This window comes from Stegostoma tigrinum, chromosome 16, assembly GCF_030684315.1.
Source record: "Stegostoma tigrinum isolate sSteTig4 chromosome 16, sSteTig4.hap1, whole genome shotgun sequence".
Classification (NCBI taxonomy): domain Eukaryota; kingdom Metazoa; phylum Chordata; class Chondrichthyes; order Orectolobiformes; family Stegostomatidae; genus Stegostoma; species Stegostoma tigrinum.
In genome coordinates this window covers 14,449,575-14,475,592 of record NC_081369.1, presented here as the reverse complement: position 1 = coordinate 14,475,592, position 26,018 = coordinate 14,449,575, and the positions used below count along the sequence as shown (strand labels likewise).

The following is a 26,018-nucleotide window of genomic DNA, read 5'->3' as shown; positions in this document are numbered from 1 at the left end:
TAGTAATAAATTATATATATGTGAAGAGTTACTGAGAAACTACAACTTATTATCTACGACAACAGCCTCTTTGTCTGATACTTATTTGCAGTCCATCCTCCACTCTAAACTGCAGAACAACCCCTTAGACCAGTACTGTAGGGAGGCTTGATGGCAATACTCTACCCCAACCAGAAACCATCAGTGGTTGGTACCTGTGCATTAGATCACATAAGCACAATGTCTGAATTGACAAGAAGGTACCAGTTTTGACAGAATGCAGTACACTCATGGCTGACCGTCAGATAAGATGCTGAATTGAGACACCAAGTATCTATACCAGGTGAATATTAATAAATTCAAAAAGCAGAAAGCTCCTATAGTGATCTGAGAAACAACTGTCCGTAACCAAGATTACAGAAAAGGGTGAACTGGTCATTTACTGCTTAACTATTCGTGGGGCAAAAACGTGAACAAAATACCTGGTGTGTTTTTCTTTGCAACTAATGGGTAGAAAGGCTTGAAATAGAAATAAATACAGTTGTAGAAATTTTTTAGCTGTTTCCTGTTTTTCTGTTTGAAGTCTGCATGTGTCTTTCCAATGTAACTTATTGTATGTGGAATAATTCTAAGTGACATGAAGCACTACATGATTGCAAGTCTTTTAACTGATCAGAAGACTCTTAGAATTGACCTTCTCAAAATTACAATAGATGGCAGTATATCACAGATCTTCTGGCAACTACAACTGAGTGATCCGAATTACCTGAACTGCTAGAAATTTTCTTCTCTTTCACTAGAGTAGGAACGTTAAGGAAATGCCAATTTTTAGTTCCCAATTAAAACGTGACAGAAAATAACTAGATTTCCCACTAGAAATAAGAGATTACCTTCCACAACTTAATGTGATGTCTCAGATTTCATTGAAGTGTGAGGAACTCACTATAGTAATACATGGTTGCTGACTTTAACAATTATACAAGTGTATTTATTTTTATTCCTTCCTGTCCATTAACATTCCTGTATTGTCTTCATTACTTCCAGTATGGTTTAGTCTTAAAAGTGGGTCATTCTTACATTTTCAATTCATTTATTATTATTTAACTCACACACTTTACAATCCTATTATTCCTGATATTCATAATTCGTATTGCCTGAGTTTGTTCATTAGAAAATTCAGCCGTCGACCCTAATTACTGTAGCACAACTTTACATTATTTAACAGCTCTTTTTTTATAGTAAAATCAGATTGCTTGGGTCCAGCCTCATTACGCTCTTGCCCTGCCATGCATATAACAAGTGAATTCCAGTGGCGATGTGAAAGCAGCTCCTTTCTTGAAGTCAAAGAAGCATTCATCTGAGCAGGGCACCAAGCAGTTCGAATAAAACTAAAATCAACATGAATCAGGAAGAAAAAACTCTCCAGTGACTGCAGTCATACTTCCTACAAAGTGAAATAGATGCGGTTGTTGGGTTCTAATTATTTCAGCTCCAGACTTCACTGCAGGAGTTTATCATTGAAGGGACCCAAGAACAGCCTTAACAGGTCTCCCTCCATTGTTAGGTCAGAAAAGCAGATGTTCACTGATGCCTACACAATGTTTGGCTCCATTCACAATTCTTCAAAATTGAAGGCGTCAATGTGTGCATGAAGCAAGAGTTGGAGATAGGCTGTAACAAGTAAGTAACATGTGCACCTCAGAAAGGCAGACAACAACCATCACCAGTAGGAATTCAGAACTTAGAACATACCTGTGATAATCAATTGCGCTACTACTGCAGAATCTCCCCAGCAACAATCTGGGCATCATTAACTTTTACAGATTTTTATAAGCCAGTTTTTGGAGACGCACCATAGAAAGTATCTTATCCAACTACATCACCATGTAGCATGGCAACTGCTCTGTACAAGACCGCGAGAAATTAGAGAGTTGTGAATACTGCCCAGTCTATCATGAAAAACAGCATCCATTCACTCAGTCTGCACTTCCCACTCCCTTGGAAAAGCAGCCAACATAATCAAAGGCTCCTCCCACCCTGGTAATTCTCTCTTCCATCCTCTTCCAACAGGCAGAAGATACAAATGTTTGAAAACACATACCAACAACTTTAAGAACAGCTTCTTCGCAGCTGTTATCAAACTTATATATGGACTTGTCATATTAGAGTTGATCTTTCTCTCACCTTCTCTGTAGCTGTAACACTATATTCTGCATTCTGTTCTAATGTTTTGATGAACTAATGTGAGGTATGACGCCCTTGACTGCGTCTCCCGCATTTCCCGCCACACATCCCTCACACACCGTCCCCGCCACAACCGCCCAAAGAGGATCCCCCTCGTTCTCACACACCACCCCACCAACCTCTGGATACAATGCATCATCCTCCGACACTTCCACCATCTACAATCCGACCCCACCACCCAAGACATTTTTCCATCCCCACCCTTGTCTGCTTTCCGGAGAGACCACTCTCTCCGTGACTCCCTTGTTCGCTCCGCACTGCCCTCCAACCCCACCACACACGGCACCTTCCCCTGCAAACGCAGGAAATGCTACACTTGCCCCCACACCTCCTCCCTCACCCCTATCCCAGGCCCTAAGATGACTTTCCACATTAAGCAGAGGTTCACCTGCACATCTGCCAATGTGGTATAGTGCATCCACTGTACCCGGTGTGGCTTCCTCTACATTGGGGAAACCAAGCGGAGGCTTGGGGACCGCTTTGCAGAACATCTCCGCTCGGTTCGCAATAAACAACTGCACCTCCCAGTCGCGAACCATTTCCACTTCCCCTCCCGTTCTTTGGATGACATGTCCATCATGGGCCTCCTGCAGTGCCACAATGATGACACCCGAAGGTTGCAGGAACAGCAACTCATATTCCGCTTGGGAACCCTGCAGCCCAATGGTATCAATGTGGACTTCACCAGCTTCAAAATCTCCTCTTCCCCCACCGCATCCCAAAACCAGCCCAGTTCGTCCCCTCCCCCCATTGCACCACACAACCAGCCCAGCTCATCCCCTCCACCCACTGCATCCCAAAACCAGTCCAACCTGTCTCTGCCTCCCTAACCTGTTCTTCCTCTCACCCATTCCTTCCTCCCACCCCAAGCCGCACCTCCATCTCCTACCTACTAACCTCATCCCACCTCCTTGACCTGTCCGTCTTCCCTGGACTGACCTATCCCCTCCCTACCTCCCCACCTATACTCTCCTCTCCACCTATCTTCTTTTCTCTCCATCTTCGGTCCGCCTCCCCCTCTCTCCCTATTTATTCCAGAACCATCACCCCATCCCCCTCTCTGATGAAGGGTCTAGGCCCAAAACGTCAGCTTTTGTGCTCCTGAGATGCTGCTAGGCCTGCTGTGTTCATCCAGCCTCACATTTCACTATCTGAGGTATGATTTGTCTGGTTAGCACGCAAAACAATACTTTCAATGTGTCTTCGTACACATGACAATAATAAATCAATTCAAATGATCACAAACTGAATTGGGCCAGCAATATAGATTCTATGGCTATCACAGCAGGTCACCAAGTATTTTGCAGGAAACAGTTTACCACTCAACTCCCTAATACTGCTCTGTGATTTATAAGGCAAAAGTCAGGAGTACGAATAGGATATTCTCTGGTACATTGGGTATGTCACAGCTATAACATTGGTATCTACCAAAAATTGTCTAAGTATATCATGCCCAAAAAACACAAGATAAACCCACCCTTACCAATTACCAGAGATAAAACAGTGTGAAGCTGGATGAACACAGAAGGCCAAGCAGCATCAGAGGAGCAGGAAAGCTGACGTTTCGGCATAGCAAAGATGATTCTCGATAGGAGTGAGAGAGACAGGGTAGTTGTCATGGGGGACTTCAACTTTCCAAATATTGACTGGGAACACTATAGTTCGAGTACTATAGACGGGTCAGTTTTTGTCCAGTGTGTGCAGGAGGGCTTCCTGACACAGTATGTGGACAGGCCAACAAGGGGTGAAGCCACATTAGATTTGGCACTGGGTAATGAGCCCGGCCAGGTGTTAGATTCGGAAGTAGGTGAGCACTTTGGTGATAGCGATCACAATTCTGTTATGTTTACTTTAGTGATGGAAAGGGATAGGTGTATACCACTGGGCAAGAGTTATAGCTGGGGGAAAGGCAATTACGATGAGATTAGGAGAGATTTAGGGAGCATAGGATGGGGAAGGAAACTGCAGGGGATGGGCGCATTAGAAATGTGGAGCCTATTCAAGGAAAAGCTCCTGTGTGTCCTAGATAAAAATGTAGCTGTCAGGCAGGGAGGAAGCTGTAGAGCGTGGGAGCCGTGGTTTACGAAGGAAGTGGAATCTCTGGTCAAGAGGAAGAAGGAGGCTTATGTTAGGATGAGGTGTGAAGGCTCAGTTAGGGCGCTTGAGGTTTACAAGGTAGCCAGGAAAGGCCTAAAGAGAGAGCTCAGAAGAGCCAGGAGGAGACATGAGAAGTTGCTGGCGGATAGGATGAGGGTAAGCCCTAAGGCTTTCTATAGGTATTTAAGGAATAAAAGAATGACCAGAGTAAGATTAGGGCCAATCAAGGATAGTAGTGGGAAGCTGTGTGTGGAGTCAGAGGAGATAGGGGAAGCACTGAATGAATATTTCTCGACAGTATTCACTCTAGAAAATGACAATGTTGTCGAGGAGAATACCGAGATACAGGCTACTAGACGAGGTGGGATCGAGGTTCACAAGGAAGAGGTATTAGAAATCCTACAGAGTGTGAAGATAGGTAAGTCCCCCGGGCCGGATGGGATTGATCCTCGGATCCTCTGGGAAGCCAGGGAGGAGATTGCTGTGCCTTTGGCATTGATCTTTAAATCATCATTGTCTACAGGAATAGTGCCAGATGACTGGAGGATAGCAAACGTGGTTCCCCTGTTCGAGAAGGGGAGTAGAGACAACCCTAGTAATTATAGACCAGTGAGCCTTGCTTCAGTTCTTGGAAAAGGTTATAAGAGATAGGATTTATAATCATCTAGAAAAGAATAATTTGATTAGGGATAGTCAGCACGGTTTTGTGAAGGGTAGGTCGTGCCTCACAAACCTTATTGAGTTCTTTGAGAAGGTGACCAAACAGGTAGATGAGAGTAAACCGGTTGATGTGGTGTATATGGATTTCAGCAAGGCGTTTGATAAAGTTCCCCACAGTAGGCTATTGTACAAAATGTGGAGGATGGGATTGAGAGAGACATAGCAGTTTGGGTCAGAAATTGGCTTGCTGAAAGAAGACAGAGGGTGGTGGTTGATGGGAAATGTTCATCCTGTAGACCAGTTACTAGTGGAGTACCGCAAGGGCCGGTGTTGGGTTCACTGCTGTTCGTCATTTTTATAAATGACCTGGATGAGGGCGTAGAAGGATGGGTTAGTAAATTTGCAGACGACACCAAGGTCGGTGGAGTTGTGGATAGTGAAGAAGGATGTTGTAGGTTACAGAGAGACATAGCTAAGCTGCAGAGCTGGGCTGAGAGGTGGCAAATGGAGTTTAATGCAGACAAGTGAGAGGTGATGCACTTTGGTAGGAGTAACCGGAAGGCAAAGTACTGGGCTAATGGTAAGATTCTTGGTAGTGTAGATGAGCAGAGAGATCTCGGTGTCCATGTACACAGATCCTTGCAAGTTGCCACCCAGGTTGACAGGGCTGTTAAGAAGGCATACAGTGTTTTAGCTTTTATTAATAGAGGGATCGAGTTCCGGAACCATGAGGTTATGCTGCAGCTGTACAAAACTCTGGTGCGGCCGCACTTGGAGTATTGCGTACAGTTCTGATCACCGCATTATAAGAAGGATGTGAAAGCTTTGGAAAGGGTGCAGAGGAGATTTACTAGGATTTTGCTTGGTATGGAGGGAAGGTCTTACGAGGAAAAGCTGAGAGACTTGAGGCTGTTTTCGTTAGAGAGAAGGCAGCTGAGAGGTGACTTAATTGAGACATATAAAATAATCAGAGGGTTAGATAGGGTGGATAGGGAGAGCCTTTTTCCTAGGATGGTGATGGCGAGCACGAGGGGGCATAGCTTTAAATTGAGGGGTGAAAGATCTAGGACAGATGTCAGAGGTAGTTTCTTTATTCAGAGAGTAGTAAGGGAATGGAACGCTTTGCCTGCAACGGTAGTAGATTCGCCAAATTTAAGTACATTTAAGTCGTCATTGGAAAAGCATATGGATGTACATGGAATAGTGTAGGTTAGATGGGCTTCAGGTTCGTATGACAGGTCGGCACAACATCGAAGGCCGAAGGGCCTGTACTGTGCTGTAATGTTCTATGTTCTATGAGGAAGACTGCCGTGATTGTTGGATGTCAATCCAGTTTCAGGACATCATTATAACAGTTTCTTAGGGTAATGTCACAGACCAACCATCTTCAGATATTTCTACGCCCCATTATACGGTCAGATATGGGAACATTCATTGCACAATGTTCAGTACCATTCAAATTCCTTGGATACTGAAGCAGCCTACATCCAAACGCAGCAAACTCTGTACAACATCCAGGTTTGGGCTGATATTTAGGCCACCCAGGCACCTGGCAAGACAGAATCTAATCTTCCCCCTTTTAAAACAATGACATTCAATGCCACTGCCAAACTTCCCCACTATCAACATTCTGGAGGTCATCATTGACCAGAAACTGAACTACACCAGCATATAAAGTGGCTGCAAGACAAAGTCAAAGGACTATGAATTCTGTGGCAAGTATCTCATCTCTCATTGTCTGCCCACTATCCTCAAATATGTGATGGAATACTCTCCACCTGCCTGGATGGGAGCAGTTCCAATGATATTCAAGAAACTCAACACAATGGAGGGCAAAGCAGCCAGCTTGATTGACCTCCACCATTCACCATCTCTAACATTGAATCCATCCAGTTTACTGGTGCGCAGTGGCAACAGTGTGTACCATCTCAATGGTGTCTTGCAATATTTCATCAGGAGTGTGGGATTGTTAGGCTGAATGGCCTGTTTCCACACTTTGGGGATTCTGTACCATGCCTCTGTGGCAGTACCATCAGCACCCGTACTATTTTAAACTTCTTCAACAGCAATTTCTAACCTAGAAGGTCAAAGGCAGCAGATGCACAGGCACATCATCACCTGCAAGTTTCCCTCCAATCTACACACTGCCCTGACATAACCAAAACCCAGGAACGTCCTCCTTAACTGCACTATGAGTGAACCTATGTCCTAAGGATTGCAGTGACAGAAGACGGCTGACCACCATTTCTTGCAAAGACAATGAGGGATGAGCAATAAATACTGGCTTAGCCAGCAATGCTCCCAACCCATGAATTAATAAAAAATAGTTGAGAACTTCATGATAAAGTAGATGAAGCATTCACTTTGTACATCACCAGCCTATGCTGTTGCAGCAAGTATCATGTACCAGAGGAAGGGCACAAAGTTGCACAGGCTTCTTTGGCAACAGTTCACAAATCCATTACCTAGAAGGTCAAGGGCAACAAATGAATAATAACACCACCATATCCAAGCTTCTTTTCGAGTCACACACCACTAAGTTAACATCCAGACCTACCTAACTGCCTATGGTAAAACTGTTGTGATCAAGAAATCCACTAACAGCTTCTCAATGGCAATACTATCTTTTAATTGTAAGTTGAAAATATACCCAAATCAAGAATGTATGCCAACTTTCACAGTAAACAATGATGGTGCAGTTTGAAAATTAATCAATTCTTCATCAGGAGGATGTTGCTGGCAAGGCGGTGTTTATTGACTGTCCCTGATGTACAAATGGGATGGAATCCCTAATGAGTCGCAGTACAATCCCATTGTTTGCTTAGAAATAGAACAATAATGTTGCACATTACTGAGGAATGTCTCCTCTACAGACTAAGTGATAGACTAATCATCTTAAACTCAGTGAATGAGGAGGTAGCTGCTTGGCTCTGAGCATTTGCATTTACTAAATAGTAAAATAATAATTGTTTTTAAGGAGTTTTAATACAGACGTTCTTATCATCTGGAAAGAGTAGATAAGGAAACACTGTTCCAACTGACAAAGTTTGGGAACAAAGCAGTAAGGTTTAAGGTAGTTGGTAAGGAATTTATGCAAACACAAAAAAAATGTATGCACACAGTGGGCAGAAATTCCCCTCATTAGAGGTGGTGGCATGGGCAAGTAATTGGGCAAGTTGGCACTGGTAAGATACCTGCCCCATCCTACCACTCAGTAATCAAATCCATGACTCCTCACCCACCACCAACGAAGGCCCTCAGATAGTTGCAGCCACTTAGGGGTTTAACTTCCCACAAGCCTGAATACCTGCCTTCCCCAATGGCCAGGAAATGACTTCTTCTGGGGGACAGGAAACCAAGGTGCCCAGCCTGCTTGGTTGGGGGCATCCATTTGCACCATTGTTGGGTAACTGGGGACACTGACAACAAGGCAAGAGGACGATTGCTGAAAGCAATCCTTTATTCCTCTGCTTTCTGAAAATCCATCACTCCTCCTGAAAAATCTCACACCTTCTCCTTCACAGCTTGGGCCTTTAGCATCACTTTCCAGCTCCCAGTGTTTGCCGGTCTCCGCTTGGCTGGCTGTTCTGGCAGGGCAGGGTTTCAATTTTAATGCCAGACCTGCTGAGCTTTTCCAGCAACTTTGTTTTTGTTTCAGTTTTAATGTTCCTGATAGGCAAAGAAGCTTGCTAAACTGGAGCTTGATCTGGTGGGCTCTCTCACTGGTGGGTGCAGGGGTTAGCCGCTCCCGAAGATATCCAATCTACTCTCACTGCAGAAAGCACTAAATCCTGACAGTGAGTGGTTAATATGGGAATCATGCTTCCCGACAGTGACGAGGAGTTGGCTCTCAGGAGGATTCTAGAGAGAACTTTATTTCTACATGATAAAGAAAAAAAAATGCAGGGTTAAGGGAAAAGGCAAGGAAATAGCAATAAGTGAGTTGTTCATTTGGACAGCCAACTCTGACACAATGTCTCAAGTGGTCTCCTTCTGCAGTTAAGGAGCTCGATTGGCTCTAGGTTTGAAAGTTGTTTTATTTTGCTGGGGATTGGTACTAAGGTGGTCACGTCAGAACAAGGGTTTTGCCATTTAGGACTAAGATGACATGAGATTTCTTCAGAGGGGGTGAATCTTTGAACTCCCTACCCTAGAGTGTGGTGGATACTCAGTTGCTGAATACACTTAAATCAAAGATTGATAGATTTTTGGATACCAAGGAAATCAAGGGTTATCGAACATAGAACATTACAGCGCAGTACAGGTCCTTCGGCCCTCGATGTTGCGTCGACTTGTGAAACCAATCTGAAGCCCATCTAGCCTACACTATTCCATTATCATCCATATGTTTATCCAATGACCATTTAAATGGCTTTAATATTAGCGAGTCTTCTACTGTTGCAGGCAGGGCATTCCACGCCCTTATTATTTTGAGTAAAGAACCTACCTCTGACACCTGCCCTCTATCTATCAACCCTCAATTTAAAGCTGCGTCCCCTCAAGGAAGGTACAGCCTAGGTAGACCAACCGTGATCTTACTGAATGGCAGAGCAGGCTCAAGTAGCTGATGACCTAATTCTGCACTGAATCTTTACATTTAATGTAAAATATATTTTATTCCTTTTGGCTCTTCTGGATTACCTTACTTTTCTTTTCCAGCTCTAGTTGAGGATAAATTGTGACAAATCCTTAAAACATTATGTTGGCTGAAATTCCACACCTGCTTCTATTTGTTCCAATTCTTTTCTCACCAGTTTTGGCAGCTACACAAAGCACAAAGTTCTCGTCACTGATTTACACTGTAGAGTTAACAGCATATCCAAGCTCAACACCAGTTCACCTTGAAGACCATGGTCACAGCCAACAGGCAGTCGATAATTAAAATTTTGCTTAAGATTTTGTTTCATTTTTGTGGTGTACTGGGTCTCTAATTCACCTCATTATTACTTCACCTAGAAACAGGACTCTAAGCATAGAGTTACTGCACTGTCTGTGCAGGAGCATGTGGCTACTTTAATAGTTTTCATGGTCTATTTTTGTCCCAAACTCCCTCATTGTCTCAAACTCCCTCATTAACTAGGTATCACAGCCTGCCTATCCAATGTTAGCCTGATTTTCCTGTAGGTGGAAGCACAGCTGCTGCTGGGACATCCCGAGATTCATGATGCCAGCAGAAAAGACTGTTGTCAAATGTCATCAGTCCAAAGTTGCCCTGCACATATCATGACATTTATCCCTGGTGAGGCAGATCAGGGGAAACTGGCAACCCACTAAGCAGACAGGGATCTGGACGTCCTGGTGACTGATGTGGCGCAGTTATGAATTGCCCTCTTCAGTCAGAACTGGCAGAAAGGCGACAATATCAGACTCTGTCAGTGTGGTCTGAGGATGCCAGTCAGATCAGTGTGGTCTCAGCCATCTGGAGAAACATGCGGTGGCATAGAAAAGTCAATGACTATGCCATCATTTCCTCTCTGCTTCACACTCGCTCCATCTCAGCTACTACATCCACTTCCAACAAAGGCTCATGTTCTACTATTTATATTACTCATGCCCATGAAATGAATGAATAAGAGAGCAAACGAACAGCCCTGAGGTACAACCTGGTCCAATCTGTGAGCTGGTTGCCCAATCTTGCGCTGCTGCAGGTACACAAAAGGCTGTGCTGTTCTGTGGAAGTGGGGTGCTGCAGTCATTGCCAATGCAGTACGTGATGAGGTTCTAATACTGCGTGTCCAAGGTGGAGTTCGAGGGTAGCAAGTGGTGAGCAGAAGTTACCAGATGACTGTTTTGACTTTTATGTTGGGAATTCCCATCATCTAGTATCCAGCTGACAGTTGATAGAATAGGAAACTGCATATTAAGGTGGTGAGATTAAATATTTATGAAGCAGTTAATCAGTGATAACCCATGCTAATAAGTCTCTCACTGCTCACCAGTGAGAATCTCATCTTGCTGCTCAATACGTGGTTGGAAGATGGGATGTTTTGGTCTTAATGTCAAGAAGGTACTCACTGGACATCTCACCTGAATTTCTCAAGTTTCCTACCATGGTCCATGTAGGTTACAGGCTTGGAAGGTTCTGGCTCATTTCTCTTTCCTTCATCAACATTCTCCTCGAAACTTGCATCTTTGACCAAGATTTTGGTCAACTGTCCAACATTATCTTTGGTTTTATGCCTATGCTGGTCTTAGTGTCCTCCTGTGAAGCAGTCCTTTCTATATTAGAGCTGCTAGACCATAAAATTTATTTGTCGGGTTCTTGTAATAATTATAGCAAATTATGGAGAGTCAAATTTTGATTTTAAAACAATCTTCCAAATGTACCTCAGAACATAACAAATAGGAGCAGGAGTAGGCAATTCAGCCCCTTGACTCTGTTCTGCCATTCAATATGATCATGGCTAATTTCATTAAATTACCTTGACAGGTTTCATATTTAAACACTTGAGAAATGAGTTCACTATTTCAATCCTTTCTGTGTCTATCCAGATAAGGTAACATGATTTTTGGTTGAAAACAGTGCACTTTGTAGCTGGCAGTTATTAATGGAATTGCAGTCATTGATACTGTTAATTGGGAGCTTGTTCTAATGTAAATTAATTGGGTATTGCTAAAATATACAATTCTACTTCATTACATTGCTGAGATTAATCGGCTATGTACATAGAAGAGCTGCCTGGCAGTAATTACAAGGCAATAATCCAGTTGAGGGATTTATAAAATATAACTCCTGTTAGCAAAACCCGAGGAACTATATCTGAATGCTGGTTAAATTGCAAACTTGAAATTATTCTCAGATAGTTCTTGTTCAAAACATAATTTAAATATTATACTGAGGTTTATCAGATTTATTTTTTTGACCAATTTTCATGCCAGCAGCAACTTCTCAGTACAGGTTCATTCAGCACATTCCATCTTCTTAAAGTCTCAGGATTTTCACAGGGGAGGATTAACAAATGTGACAGTATTGCTACAAGTGTAAAATAGATGGGAGTGGTAGAGTGAGAGGCAGGAATGTAAGAAGAAACAGGTAACGTATTGAAAACTGGGTAGCAGAAATGTAAAACCAAAATCACAATTAATAGATCGAACTTCAGGTGTCGACTAAACTGCATTTAAAAATATGAAGAGGGAATCATTTAGCTCAGCTTGATATTAGGCATTCAGAACAGGCTGCAGAGCCGATGAGAAGTCCAAAGACTTCACACAGGTGCTTAAAGTCAGTGAATGCATTTCAAATGACATTGTGAAGGTCCCTGTGGCACAATGGTGGTGACCCTACCTTTGAGCCAGGAAGCCTGGATTCAGGTTACACCTGCTCCAGAGGACTGTCACAGCATTTCTGAGCAAGTTGATCATAAATATATCAAATAGCATTACTTACAAGTCACATGCATCACTCTCTCACAAACTCACTCACCCAAAAACCTGAAAGAATCATGTCTTTCGTACAGACACTCCATCTCCTTAACAATCCTGTTAGAATCATACCCATTTCTGTGGCTTCCAAATACTTCCAACTACTTGACCATGGCCAGTTTATCATCCGAAAACACTGAGTTACATGCATTCCTTCCTTCCTTTCACAGGACAATGATTCACGGAGGACCAGAAAACCTGCTGAGGACAGACAGGCCTGCTTCTCCTTGGCTCTATCGAGCTTTGCATCATGGTGCAAACTAGGATGAGACCATTACATGTGACATCAAGAATACTAAGGTAGAGTCATAGAGAAATAAACCATCAAAAGACTCTTCAGTCCAACTTGTCTATGCCGACCAGATATCCTAAATTCGTCTAGTCCCATTTGCCAGCATGGCCCATATCCCTCTAAATCCGTCCTATTCTTATCTCAATCAGATGCCTTTTACATGTTGTATTCACGCCAGCCTCTAACACTTCCTGACAGCTCATTTCATACTTGCACTACCTTAGCTCCCTTTTAAATCTTTCCCTCTCACCCCAAACCTATGCCCTCTAGTTTGGACTTCCCTACTCTGGGGAAAAGACTTTAACTATTCAGCCTATCCATGCCCCTCATGACTTTTATCAACTCCTGTACTCAATGCACTGACCAATAAAGGCAAGCATACCAAACACCTCCTTCACTACCCTGTCTACCTGCAATTCCACATTCAAGGAACTAAGAACTTGCACTCCAAGGTGTCTCTGTTTGGCAACACTCCCCAGGACCTTACCATTAACTGTCTAAGTCCTGGTTTGCCCTACCAAAATGTACCACCTCATACTTATCTTAACTAAACTCCATCTGCCACATCTCGGCCTACTGGCCCAACTGATTAAGGTTGTACAGGTAGATGGTACTTTTCTTGTCTTACATCCCTTCTCAAATTTCACTTCACCCTCATGCTCTCATATAGTATGAAATTTGAGCTGCAGATGGTGTGGCCACAGACACCCTACAGTTCTACCTAACCCCTCACTTCCCTTACCTCCAATTTCCCTTTTATGCTTTTTATATTTAGATAATCAGAAATTTCTACCTAGACAGACTGTGCACTCTCATTATGAACAAAAAAAATCAAAACATAGCAAGAATAAGGAGTAGGCCATTTTCCTTTCAAGACAGTCCCACCATTCCATAAAATCATGGCTCATCTGCCCCTGATCTCAACTCCTCTTTTGTGCCAGCTCCTCACAACTCTCAATCCTTGATATTTCAAACAATCTATCTACCCCCTTCTTTAACTACTTTCAGTGTTCTAGCCGCCACAACTCTTTGAAGTAGAGAATTCTAGCAAGTGGGGATGGTTTGGAACAAGTTCTTTGCGTCTCATTGCTTAAATGAATGCTCCCCTTATTCTGTAACTATGTCCCCTAATTCAAGGCTCCCCCACTAATGAAAGTATTTTCTCAATATGTACTTCATCACAGTACCCCTTGGAATCGCGTATGTTTCAATAACATACCTCCTTAATTTTCTAAACTCAAATGAATAAAGGCCTAACTGTTTAGTTGCTCAAGAGAACTAAACCCATTCATCCCAAAAATGAGCCTAGTGCATCTCTTTTGAACTGCCTTCAATGCCAACATATTATTTCTAAAATGCAAGGAGCAAAACTGCACACAGTACTCCAGATGTGGGCCTCACCAACACCCTGCGCAGTTATAACAAAAATTCCTCATTTTTAAGTTGCAAGCCACTAGCAATAAATTCCAAAATTTTATCTGCCCTTATGCATGCTAACTTTTTGTGTTGTATGAACAAGAACACTTAGATTCCTTTGTGCGGGACATTTTTGGAATCTAACTCCGGTTAAACATTAGCCTATCTTTGGATTCTTCCCAGCAAAGTGTATGACCTTAGACTTTCACACATTGAATTCCATCTGTTAGGGTTTTGTGCACTCAAGCTATCTATAGCCCTTTCATCACAACATAACCTCCTACCTATTTTTGCATAATCAGCACATTAGGATCATTAGACAATACCCCAACCTTCCAATAGAGAGTAAATAATTGAGGCCCTAGGTCTCATCCTTGTCAGTTCACAATTTTTCAATATGTAAAAGGCTCATTAGTCTTGATTCTGTCTTCTGTATGTTAACCTTCCTTAATCCATGCTAATACGTTACCATCAAACCATGAGCTCCTATCTTGTGCAATTAACTTTTTTATGGCACCTTATCAATTGCGCTGCATCCACTGATTCCTCTTTATCAAATTTGCTTGTATTATTCTCAAAGAACTCTTGGAAATTTATCAACATGATTTGGCTTTCACTAAACTTTGTTGACGCTGTTTAATTATGATAAGCCTTCCTGAATGAACTGTTATTTCTTCCTTAATAATCGACTCTAAACAAATGATGGATGTTACACTAATTGGCCTATACTTTCCTGCTTTATATCTCCTTCTCTTCTTGAACAGTGGCACTATACAAGCAATTTTCCAATCTGCTAAAATCCTCCCAGAATCCAGAGAGTTCAGGAATATTATAACCAATGCCTCCACTATCTCTGCAGCCACTTTCTTTATAATCCTCTGATGTAGGCCATCAGATCCTGGCAACTTGTTTGTTTTTTGTCCTATTAATTTGTCAAACACATTATCCCTTGTGATAAAGACCAGTACAAGACGTTTCCTCCATTAACACCTTGCTAATCTGTCATTTTTGGGGTGTTTGTAGTGTCCTTCACTGTGAAGATCGATGTAAAATATTGGATTAAATTATCTGCTATTTTCCTGTTCCCCGTTATAAAGTACCTACTTGCATCCTCTAATCGCCCCACACTTAGTTTTGTTACTCTTTTATACATAGCTGTTTTACATGTCTGTATGAAGTTTTTGTTTGTTTTTATATTCATTACCAATTTAAATTTCATAATTAATTTTCTCTCTGTTAGCTTTTCAGTCATCTACTGATGTCTAAAAAAATTCCCAATCCTCTGGCACACCACTAGTTTCTTCCACTTTGTATAATTTAATGTTTGATTAGAGACTCTACTTGGCCACCTTTGTTGATCATGGGTGCTTCATCCTTCCCAGTGAGTCCTTTTTGATTGGAATAAATTTCTGCTCAACATTTTGAAGTATTTGCTGAAATGTCTGTCATTGTTCATCCATTGACTTTCCCCTTGATCTAATTTTCCAGTCTGCTTTACACAGATTTTGTTTTTAATAATTCCCCTTAATTACCTTGAAGATATTTGTTTGAGACTCAAATAACACTGAATTTGAAATTCTACCATGTTGTGAACTCTATCTCCTAAAGGATTTTAGCTATGAGGTGTCAAATCAATCCAACATCATTACACATTATTAGATTTAAAATAGCCTGTTGTTGGGCATGTTCTGTAATATGTTGTTTTAAGAAACAATCCCTGAGGAACTCTGCAAATTTATCTTCTATGTTATCTTTGCCAAACTGATTTGTTTAGTCATTAACATCACCCATGACAAATGTACTGCCCTTCTTACACACCTTATTTCCCAATTTGTAATTTGTCCCACAGTGAGGCAGCTCTTTGGGGGCCAAGAGACGAATCTCACTTGAGAATGTTTTCCCTTGTTATTCCTTATTTCCATCCAGACTGATTCCACATCACAAACTCTTCCATCAATTTTGCAACTCACCACCCCATGATGCCTTCCCTTATTAACAATACCAATTCACTTCCTTTCTTCTTTTGCTTTTTCTTCCAGAACATCAAATACCTTTCAATTCAGAGTTCCCAGTCTTAGTTATCCTGTTGCCATGTCTCCATAATAGCTATCAAGTCACATTTGTCTATTTCTACTGGTGCCATCAACTTATCTATTTTGTTCCAAATAATGCGTGCATTCAAATAGAGAGCCTTAAGCTTTGACTTTTTAAATCACTATTACCTACTCCAATTCAAATTCAAATTCTCAATGCACTCTTCTACGTATAATTTCTACCCCTTTCATCACATTTTGATTGTTGTTCACTTCTTCACTAATCTGTACTTCTACTCCCTTGCTTTTTTTTTATTTTTTGAAGTTTCCTTTAATTGAATCTTATCATTCCCACAAACGCCACTACCACCACTCTCCCCCAAAACCATTAATATGTTTAAAGTCCCATCTATAATCTTAGTTATTCGATTTGTCAGGACAATGGTCAAATGTAGGTCATCCCATGAAACAGCCCTCTCTGTCTCCAGTACTAGTGCTGGTGCCCCATGAACTGGAACCCATTTCTCCCACATTAATATTTGAGATAGGCAATAATCCAGAAATAATCGTTGTACTTCTGCTTTTAAAGTTAGCTCTGAGTTGCCTGTAACCAGTCAGCAAAATCTCTTTTCTAGGTCTACCCACATCATCGGTGCCGACACACCACGACAATGTTCCCTCCTGTTCCAATATTCTCTCCAGCTTAGAAGAAATGTGCTGAATCTTGGCACCAGTTAAGCTAGTCAAAACGACCTTCAGAGGTCTCTATCTTTGCTGTCACTATCACTATCTATTCCCCCTAACTACTCTATCCCTTTCTACTGCTATATTTCGCTTTTCTCCCCACTTTGACGGTGATCTGGACTATGGTGTTACAGTCAATCTACTCAGCCTCTTTGCAATTTGTGTCTCTGTTCCCTCTCATTTTTCTTGCTGCTCTGTGGGTCCCTAAGCTCCATTTGGGCAGTAGCTTCTGGAACCAGAAATAAATGTGTTCACACAATCTGCCAATGTGCAACTTAGTGTGAACTTTGGCTTCTGCCCGCATCCATATTGGAAGCATGAACTTTGACAACAACACTCACCGAGGTACCTCCAAAGTTCAATTCTGGATTTTCATACCTGGCTCACTCAAAGTCACACCCTCCTGTCCCTCTCCATGGACCAAGTTAAATGCAAGAAATCAAAACGACCTGAAACATCATGTTCAAGTACCTATCCGTTGCACAGATTCCAGCTCATAACTGAGCCAAAGCTACTCTAGCTGACACTGGCTGCAGATGTGGTTACTGAGAGTTTCCGTGGAATGTACATTGCCAAGATTCACATGCAAGACTTCACTATAAATAATCAAGGATACATCTTTATTTTTAAACTTTTTTAGATGTTTAATTCAGTCTAGAGATGTTCTTCACCCTCAGATTTTTCATGACAAGACTGATCATATCTTGCATCCGGTCTGGTCTATGCACCTAACCAACTGAGCTGTTCTAACAGAACTTCTCAGCTGTCCCATCTCATCCTTGGTATCAGCTGCACATTTTCTCTCTAAATCTTATAGGTCTAAGCGCAACAGGATTGACGTTTTCCAAGCAAGACTGTTGACCTGACCCACCCTGATTCATTTCCAATATCTTAAAAGCTCCAGAGCTTACAGGCAAATCTTAAATTGTCTTAATTTGATTATTAACATTTTTCCTCAAAATAGAAGCTATTTGAATGAGTATAAAAGATCTTTAAAACTAACTTCCCAGAATTGTCGCCTATAACTTTTCTCCCCAGCATTCTTCAATACTTGCAACCCAGTATTGCCAAATAGCAACACACGAGGCTGCTAAATAAAATAACAGTCCATTTTGTGAGGACAAAGGGGTATTTTTCGGAATGGCAATCAGTGGGTGGGGGGGTTCTACAAGGGTCAGTGTTGGGACCACAACTATTCACATTACACATTGACAATCTGGATGAAGGAACTGAGGGAACTGTTGCTAAGTTGGCAGTTGACACAAACACAGCTGGAGGGACAGGTAGTGTTTTGGAAACAGGGAAGCTGCAGAAGGACTTGGACGGGCTAGGGAAATAGGCAAAGAAATGGCAGGTGGATTACGATGTGGGAAAGTGTAAGACTGCACTTTGGTAGGAAGAATAAACCCATAGCCTATTTTCCAAATGGGGAAAGGCTTTGGAAATCTGAAGCACAAAGAGACTCAGGAGTCCTAAATCAGGATTCTCAAGGCTAACATGCAGGTTCAGATGGCAGTTAGGAAAGTAATGTTAGCATTCATTTCAAGGGGGCTCGAAAACAACAGCAGAGATGTACTGCTGAGGACTTATAATGCTCTGCTCAGACTGCATTTGAAATATTGAGAGCAGTTTTGGGCCCCATATCTAAGGAAGAATGTTCTTGTCTTGGAGGGGGTCCAGAGGAGTTTACAAGAATGATCCTGGAATGAAGGGATTGTCATGAGGAGTCGTTGAGGACTCTGGGTCCGTTCTCAATGAAATTTAGAAGGGCAAGGGGGATCTCACTGTAACTTACAGAACACCAAGAGGCCTAGATAGAGTCGACATGGAGAATATTTCCACTGGAAGAGAATAGGACCCGAGGGCACTGCCTCAAAGTGAAGGAATGACCTTTCAGAAGTGCGATGAGAAGAAATTCCTTCAGCCATGGAGTGGCGAATCCGTAGAGCTATGGCTTCCACAGCTTTCTATGGCAAAGTCATTGAGTTTCTTTATGATAAAGATAGGTACTTGATTAGGAAGGGGATGAAAGGATATGGAGAGAAGGCAGAAGAAAAGGAGTGAGAAACATACCATACATGATACAATAGTGAGTATACTCAATGGGCTGAATGGCCTAATTCTGTTCCTATGTCTCACGACTTCGTAGGTCCCATCTCATGTAACCTTTTCCATACAGATCCATCTATGTGATACAGCTGGTCGAGTCCTATTATCAACTTCTGACTTTCTACCGAATTCTTTCCAGTTTTGTAACTCTTAGGTTTAGTCTCTTTTATTGTCCTATCTTATATTAGCAGGCACAAATTGCTCTTGATCTCAGTGAATTATATATTTTTTTCACCTGAGAAGGCTGTACACTATCACCTTGTCCAACTGTGGTCTCTTTTCTCTCTCAATCTCTCCTGACTATTCATATCAGAACATCTGCTAGAAATCCTGCGATTTTTCTCCCCTCTTAGATTTACCTCCTGATTGAGAACTCAAATTTGTGCTAAGTTTTCTCATTGTTGTATTGCATGCTGCTAATTGATGGCCCTCATTTCTTGTCCCTCATCTTGTGTATTTAACCAATTTTATATTTTACATGCAGACATCCCTCCTTATTCCATTACTGTGCCCTCCCTCCAGTAATCTTATTATGCTCACTGGTATACCACGCAAAAGCCTATTTTGGGCAAATGGATCTTGCATGAGATTTTCCAGTATGTGCGTGATACGTATTTCTTGAGTTCTTAAGGCCTGCCTCTCTGCTTCCAAATTATGTAAGCCACGGCTATGCAAAGTAGATGGTGCCTTATCATCATCACCGAATTTATTAGAGTCTGAAATCTCCTAACTCGGACCATAAAAGGTGATCACGAGACTTGAGGATAATGTCCATGCTGCATTATGAAACTTTTCCCCACACATGCAATAACCTTTCCTTGCTCTTTCCACGTCAGTGCATCCTTCTTTCTCAAGATAAACCATGTCACCAAAACTGAAGTCTCCCCAGGGAGTCTAATGCGATGTCTTAATGGACTCCTAATTTTATTTGAGGCCCCATCTCGAATGTTTCCTGCTAGCTAATCGTTCCTTCCAGAGCTGAATACTGGCAATTTTGGAGATGTTAATTAGTATGGGCTACACATTTAATCACCTGTAAAAAGTCTCTGAACGTACTGACCATGCCTGCACCATTAGTAACTTACAGTTTGGCTATTCTGCCAGCATTTTGTGTAACATTTCATCAATTATTGCATTGTATCTTTCACACAAGCTATGGGCTTACACTATAATATTATAAGTTCTCTCACACTTCTCAAAACTCGTCATTCACAAATTTAGCTCCATCATCTGTCAAGTTTGTCCTCACTGCTTATCACCACGGTGATGTGTAGACTGGTTGCCATATCTACAAAATGTAACAGGCCAATATTTGTACTCTTTACCTTCAACTCAGCTACTACTTAATTAAGTTCCTGGTAAAGGAACATTTACAACCCTTCATATTAAATATACGTTTAACATTACAATGTGATCTGTTCTACAAGGGATTGGTGTTTTTTTATCCACAATTCTGGCATCCTTTAACAGTAGCTTAACAGTAACAGACATATTTATTAATAAAGGTTTCTCACTATGAATGACATCAGTGCTGATGAAATGCTACTGTCCTGTAATTTTACAGGGGAGACTCACTCTCTTTGAAGATGGTAACATTTTGTCATTTCTGAATTGAAAGCAACAAATACTTGCAAATACAACAAATACTCTCCAATTCTATTCCTATCTGCTTGGTCCAGGGTACCCAAATAATAGTTCAGCCAATCACTTCACACTGTTGAGGTACAACCAGTAGCTAGCATGGCGCAGTAAAACAAGTCAGTACATTAGATATTCTAAGATGGGCTGATTTAAGCCTTCAGCCATTTACAGAATATTCTCTTGTTGTGTATCATGATCACATTCACCCTCAGAACTGTCCATTTTATGACGTGCCTCAAATACTTGACTCCTGATTCTTGGGCAATTCCTGACATTGTGATATTCATAGTCAAAGTGAAAACACTTATTCATTATTTCCGACAGATTTCTGGGATTCTACAGTTGTCAACTATGCCCCAATCTTACATTTTTCCTTAATTCAGTAATCTATGAAACAAAAGATACATCCCCCTCAAAACATTATTCAGCAATTACTTGCTTATACAAGTGCCTGTGACTATGCCACCTTCGATTTTGCGAGGCAGTAATTACAGTACTCTTTTCCCTGATCACTCTCACATGTCCTATGAAAGTGATAGTCTCCTCAACTTTTTAAAAGACCCAACAGACATCTGCTCAAAACAAAAATCATTGCAAAGAAATGCACACAACCTAATAGTTTGAATGCAGGCACAGACTTTGGAATTTTGAAATTAAATGTCTTTATTCTTCATTAAAACTTCAACAACTCCATGAAATATTCTTTAACGGACTGATGGTCCAATCTTCTAAAGTTCATCAATTATTGATCACACTGCGCAGATTTATTTAGGATATCCGGTTGGCATGAACGAATTGGACTAAAAGGTCTGTTTCTATCTCTCTGATTCTGACTTCCAACAAGTCACCTACTTTGGCAAACTCTGTCCATAAATTATTATCAATAGTCCCCTCTGGTTTCCAAGTCTATTGCATACAGCTTTGAAAATACATTAGCACTAATTTTACTCATTCCTGTGAAGCCAAAGCTACACCTTGCTTCTTTTTGGCAAGGGAAGTAACCAAGGTCCACAAATCCATGTTATTCTTCTACTGCTCAAATGCTTCCAATTCTAAAAACCCTGGTGGGTAGGCAATCATAGTTCATGATCCTGCAACGTGACTCCACCAATCTACTTTAAAAGCAACTGGGAGCTGTTTCTAATTATCAAAAATCAGGATTACCTTCTAATTTCTCTATCTTTCTACTTGAAGATAGAGGTTAATCCTGTCCTCTGCTCCCAATTTTGATAGACAGATCGCTATAAAGTGAATTAATCAGTGGAAGGGACTTTTAAGGTTTACAACTAATTTACTGTCAAATTACAGTTCAATACAGTACCAGTTCCAACCTTTCCTTTTGAATTTATTTAATTATCCAGAAAGCAACTTCCATACTGGGTTGAAAACAACCTCTTTTTTTGAAAAACCCACCACCAAACACTTGTGAGGTGAGTGTGACAGCCCTTGACATCATCACTGCATTCGTCTGAGTGCAGCATCAAGGAGGACTGTGCAAAATTGGAATCAATGGGAATTCAGGGGCAAACTCTCTAGTAGTTAGAGTCATACGTAGCACATGGGAAGATGGCTGTGATTGTTGGAGGTCAGTCATCTCAGTTCCAGAACATCTCTGCAGGAGTTCTTCGGGGTAGTGTCCTGGACTCAACCATTTTCACCTGCTTCATCAATGACCTTCCCTCCATCATAAAGTCACAGTTTGGGATGTCTGTCAATGATTGCACAATGTTCAGCACCATTTGTGATTCCTCAGATAATAAAGCAGTCTGTGTCCAACTGCAACAAGACCTGGACAATCTCCAGGCTGAAATATGGCAAGCAACATTCACAACACAAGGGTGCAGAGGAGATTTACCAGGATGTTGCCTGGTATGGAGGGAAGGTCTTAAGAGGAAAGGCTGAGGGACTTGAGGCTGTTTTCGTTAGACAGAAGAAGATTAAGAGGCGACTTAATTGAGATTACAAGATGATCAGAGGATTTGATAGGGTGGGCAGTGAGAGCCTTTTTCCTCGGATGGTGATGGCTAGCTTGAGGGACCATAGCTTTAAATTGAGGGGTGGTAGATATAGGACAGATGTCAGAAATAGGTTCTTTACTTAGGGAATAGAAAGGGCGTAGAATGACCTGCCTGCAACAATAGTAGTCTCGCCAACATTAAGTGCACTTAAATGGTCACTGGATAAATATATAGATGATAATGGAATAGTGTAGGTTAGACGGGCTTCAGATTGGTTTCACAAGTCAGCGCAACATCGAGGGCCGAAGTGCCTGTACTGCGCTGTAATGTTCAATGTTCTATGACCCATCTCCAATAAGAGACAATGTAAACATTATCCCTTGACATTCAATGGCATTACCATCACTGTATCCCCCACTATCAACATCTGGGTGTTACCAATGACCAGAACCTGAACTGGACTGGCCATATAAACATAGTAGCTCTAAGAACAGGTCAGAGGCTATGAATCCTGCTGCGAGAAATTCACCTCCTGACTCCCCAGCAACTGTCCATGACTACAGGACAGGATTGTGATGGAATACTCCCCACTCGCCTGAACGAATGGAAGTCCAACAATGCTAAGAAGCTTGACACTGTTCGAAGTGAGATTTTTCATGCTATTTTCTCAAAACTGCCTCATTAACGATGCACTACTTCCCCACTCACGTGCCACGGGCAGCAGTACTGACCGCTGCTGGGATATCTCAGGATTCCTAGTGCCAGCTGGGCACTTGGTCAAGTTATGCTGATAAACTAGCTGATGTCCAATAAGGAATACACAGTCGCTTCTATTAAAGGCATCAGAAAGCATTTTTACCCTAAACGTACTAAAATCTTCTTTGGCTGTACTTGTATGTTTCCATGTTAAAAGAGGATGCAACAAAATCTGCCAATTTGGTTGGAACGCTTTAAAAGTGATCAATAATCAGAGCCTATTTTTCATAAGTTTCATAAGATTTAGAGCCTCCAATACTGAAGCTCAATGTGGCAGGTATAAGCGAAAGAACCAGTTGCTACACTTTTTAAAAATACTATTTAATATGACATAATTATTCAGCAACACAAACATTTATAACAGAGCATAACCAACAACTGTTCAAAAACTGTACCTTTTCCGGTACTCTGCATGCATATTGCTTTTCAGTGCCGACATACCTTTTATGGTAGATACAAAGACAGGGAAGTCGAGCTATTGTGTCTCCTTGCAGAAGTTCTTCCAAACAGATTACACATTCTCCAGCATCTTTACTCAGTACATCGTCTGTAAAGCAAAATTTGTTTTACAAATTTAAAGGAAATTTCACGTGTACATCGAAGCACATCCTGCCTACTGAATTGAGCACACATGCAAAAGCTCCTTTTTATTTCAACTTTCAGCTAAAAGTTTGACAAATCCCAACAGCAATTCAAAAGTGTTTTTAAAACAAATGATAACTGAAGAGAGGAAAAAAGTTGCAGAGCTTCATACAGGGAAAAAGCTGCTGGAAAGTGGGACAAGAAGAGTTGCTGTTGCAAACAGCTGTCATAGACAACAGGCTGAATGACTTCCATCTGTGCTATAACCATTCAGTGAGTCAAAGCAAAAACCTTCACACAAGAAGATATTCAATTTACAGTTTACAAGTTCACATACATGGTTTTGTCACTTCCAACTGCTCAAGTGGTTTATTGAGTAAGCAGTTGTGAGATACAGAGTTATGGAATTATGCAGAATTAATTCTTGGTTGGTATTCAGTTAGCTAATCATTATCCAATGGCCCCACTGTAAGCAAAATGGTTTGGACGCCTGATTAAGGGGAGGTTAGGCTGGGGCGTTATGGCCTCTATGGTAAAACAGCCCTCCCTTGTATCCCTGAGGAATAAGCACTCGCAGTACACTAAAGAAAGCTGCCTTCAAAATGTCCTTGAGGCTCACCTTATTTGACTAATCTTGATATGAGTCAACATACCTGGCTTTCAACTCAGGTACAAATTAATTTACATGCAGCCAGCTCATTAAGAAATGATAATGTCTGAGCAAATTGAATACCTTTTCAGTCTGATATGCCTGATGAAGCGATATTTTTCTACCTTTATCCAAAGGTCTAACATTTTAGCATCCTTGTAAGTCACTAGCAGATTTGGGCCATTCAGCCCTGTGAGTTTGCTTCACCATTCAATGAGATCATGGCTGATCTAATAATCCTCAACTCCAATCCAAACTTTTCCACATTACCCTTGTTTTTTAGTGATGCTGGCTCTGAGATGAATGTGTCCAAGAAATCATGGAAGTTCCCTGGTCAACTCCAAAAAGACTTCTATGGGGTTCTTTACTTCCACATGATTCATGGCCCTTGTTTGATATCTCATTAAAAGATAACACCACAAAGCATCATCTATCTCGCTACAAAAAGATGTTGTTTCAGCAGAGGCACACTGGGAACTGTTAAGATGAAAAGCTTTATTGTATCTATATTGTTTTAGGAAATATCAAAGACTTAACAAGTGACAACTTGACAAGATAGTTTGCTTATTGACCCTCATATGCCTGAAGTTTCAACTTAACTTCACTGCCCTACTGCAATCTTGGCTACTCACTCACAAAAATAATTGCTAGGTACAAGTAGCTTTTCACGTTTCTGAACAATGTCACTGCATAGAGGGGAGCATTACCTTTGATATCACACCTGAGAGGAATCGGGAAACAGAAAACAACGTTTATAAATTTATTTTTATTTTTGTTCATTGGAAGTAGATTTAATAATCCAAAACACAGACATTAACATGCAACTTTATCACACATTACAGTTACTTACCCATACAAGCAGATCACTGGACAGAGTTTAATAATCTGATAACAGTGCCAACTTGATCTGGGCACAGAATCAAGGATTTACACAAGATCACTGAATGGGCACAGTATGCAAGTATTCAAGCAACAGACTATATCATCTGTTTTTTTTTACCAATTACGCCAAAAAAGCGGAGGGGGGGGAAACTCATCTTGAACCCTTGTATGTTCTTTTTTATAGAATTTTTTCCCACTTTGGTAAAGCTGCTTAAAATTATAAGTTGTCCAAAGGAGACACATTTTTGTGGCAATGACAAACATATATATTGTTGTTTGAAAAGTTTGGAAGTAAAAGAAAAATCAAAAGATATTTAAAAAACAACACAGAATGACTTCAGTGCAATCTAACCTCATTATTGAGTTTATCCACCAATTTAATCTTAAAAGGTGTACTGTCATACTAAGTTATAGATCCAGTTTACTCTTGAATGGTTAGAAATGCGTAAATAAGCTTTACTTTCTGTCCCCAGTATTCTGGGCCATACTATTCTTGATAGAATTCTGCACAATTCTGTATATGCTGAGGTGTAACATTGTAAGTGGGTGTTAGC

The 26,018-nt window shown here is 41.2% G+C and overlaps 1 protein-coding gene across 2 annotated transcripts in view; it reads right to left on the bottom strand.

Annotated features, from left to right (window-relative positions):
- znrf1 (zinc and ring finger 1) overlaps nt 1-26,018 on the bottom strand; it is a 215,449-nt gene that overhangs the window by 35,260 nt on the left and 154,171 nt on the right. For both annotated transcript variants that reach the window (XR_009446774.1, XM_048546862.2), the window contains exon 3: nt 23,793-23,898. Coding sequence is in view for 1 of the 2 variants with exons in the window: in XM_048546862.2 (XP_048402819.2) it covers nt 23,793-23,898 (106 nt within the window). In the remaining variant the exon portion in view is untranslated. The remainder of the gene's footprint in view (nt 1-23,792; nt 23,899-26,018) is intronic.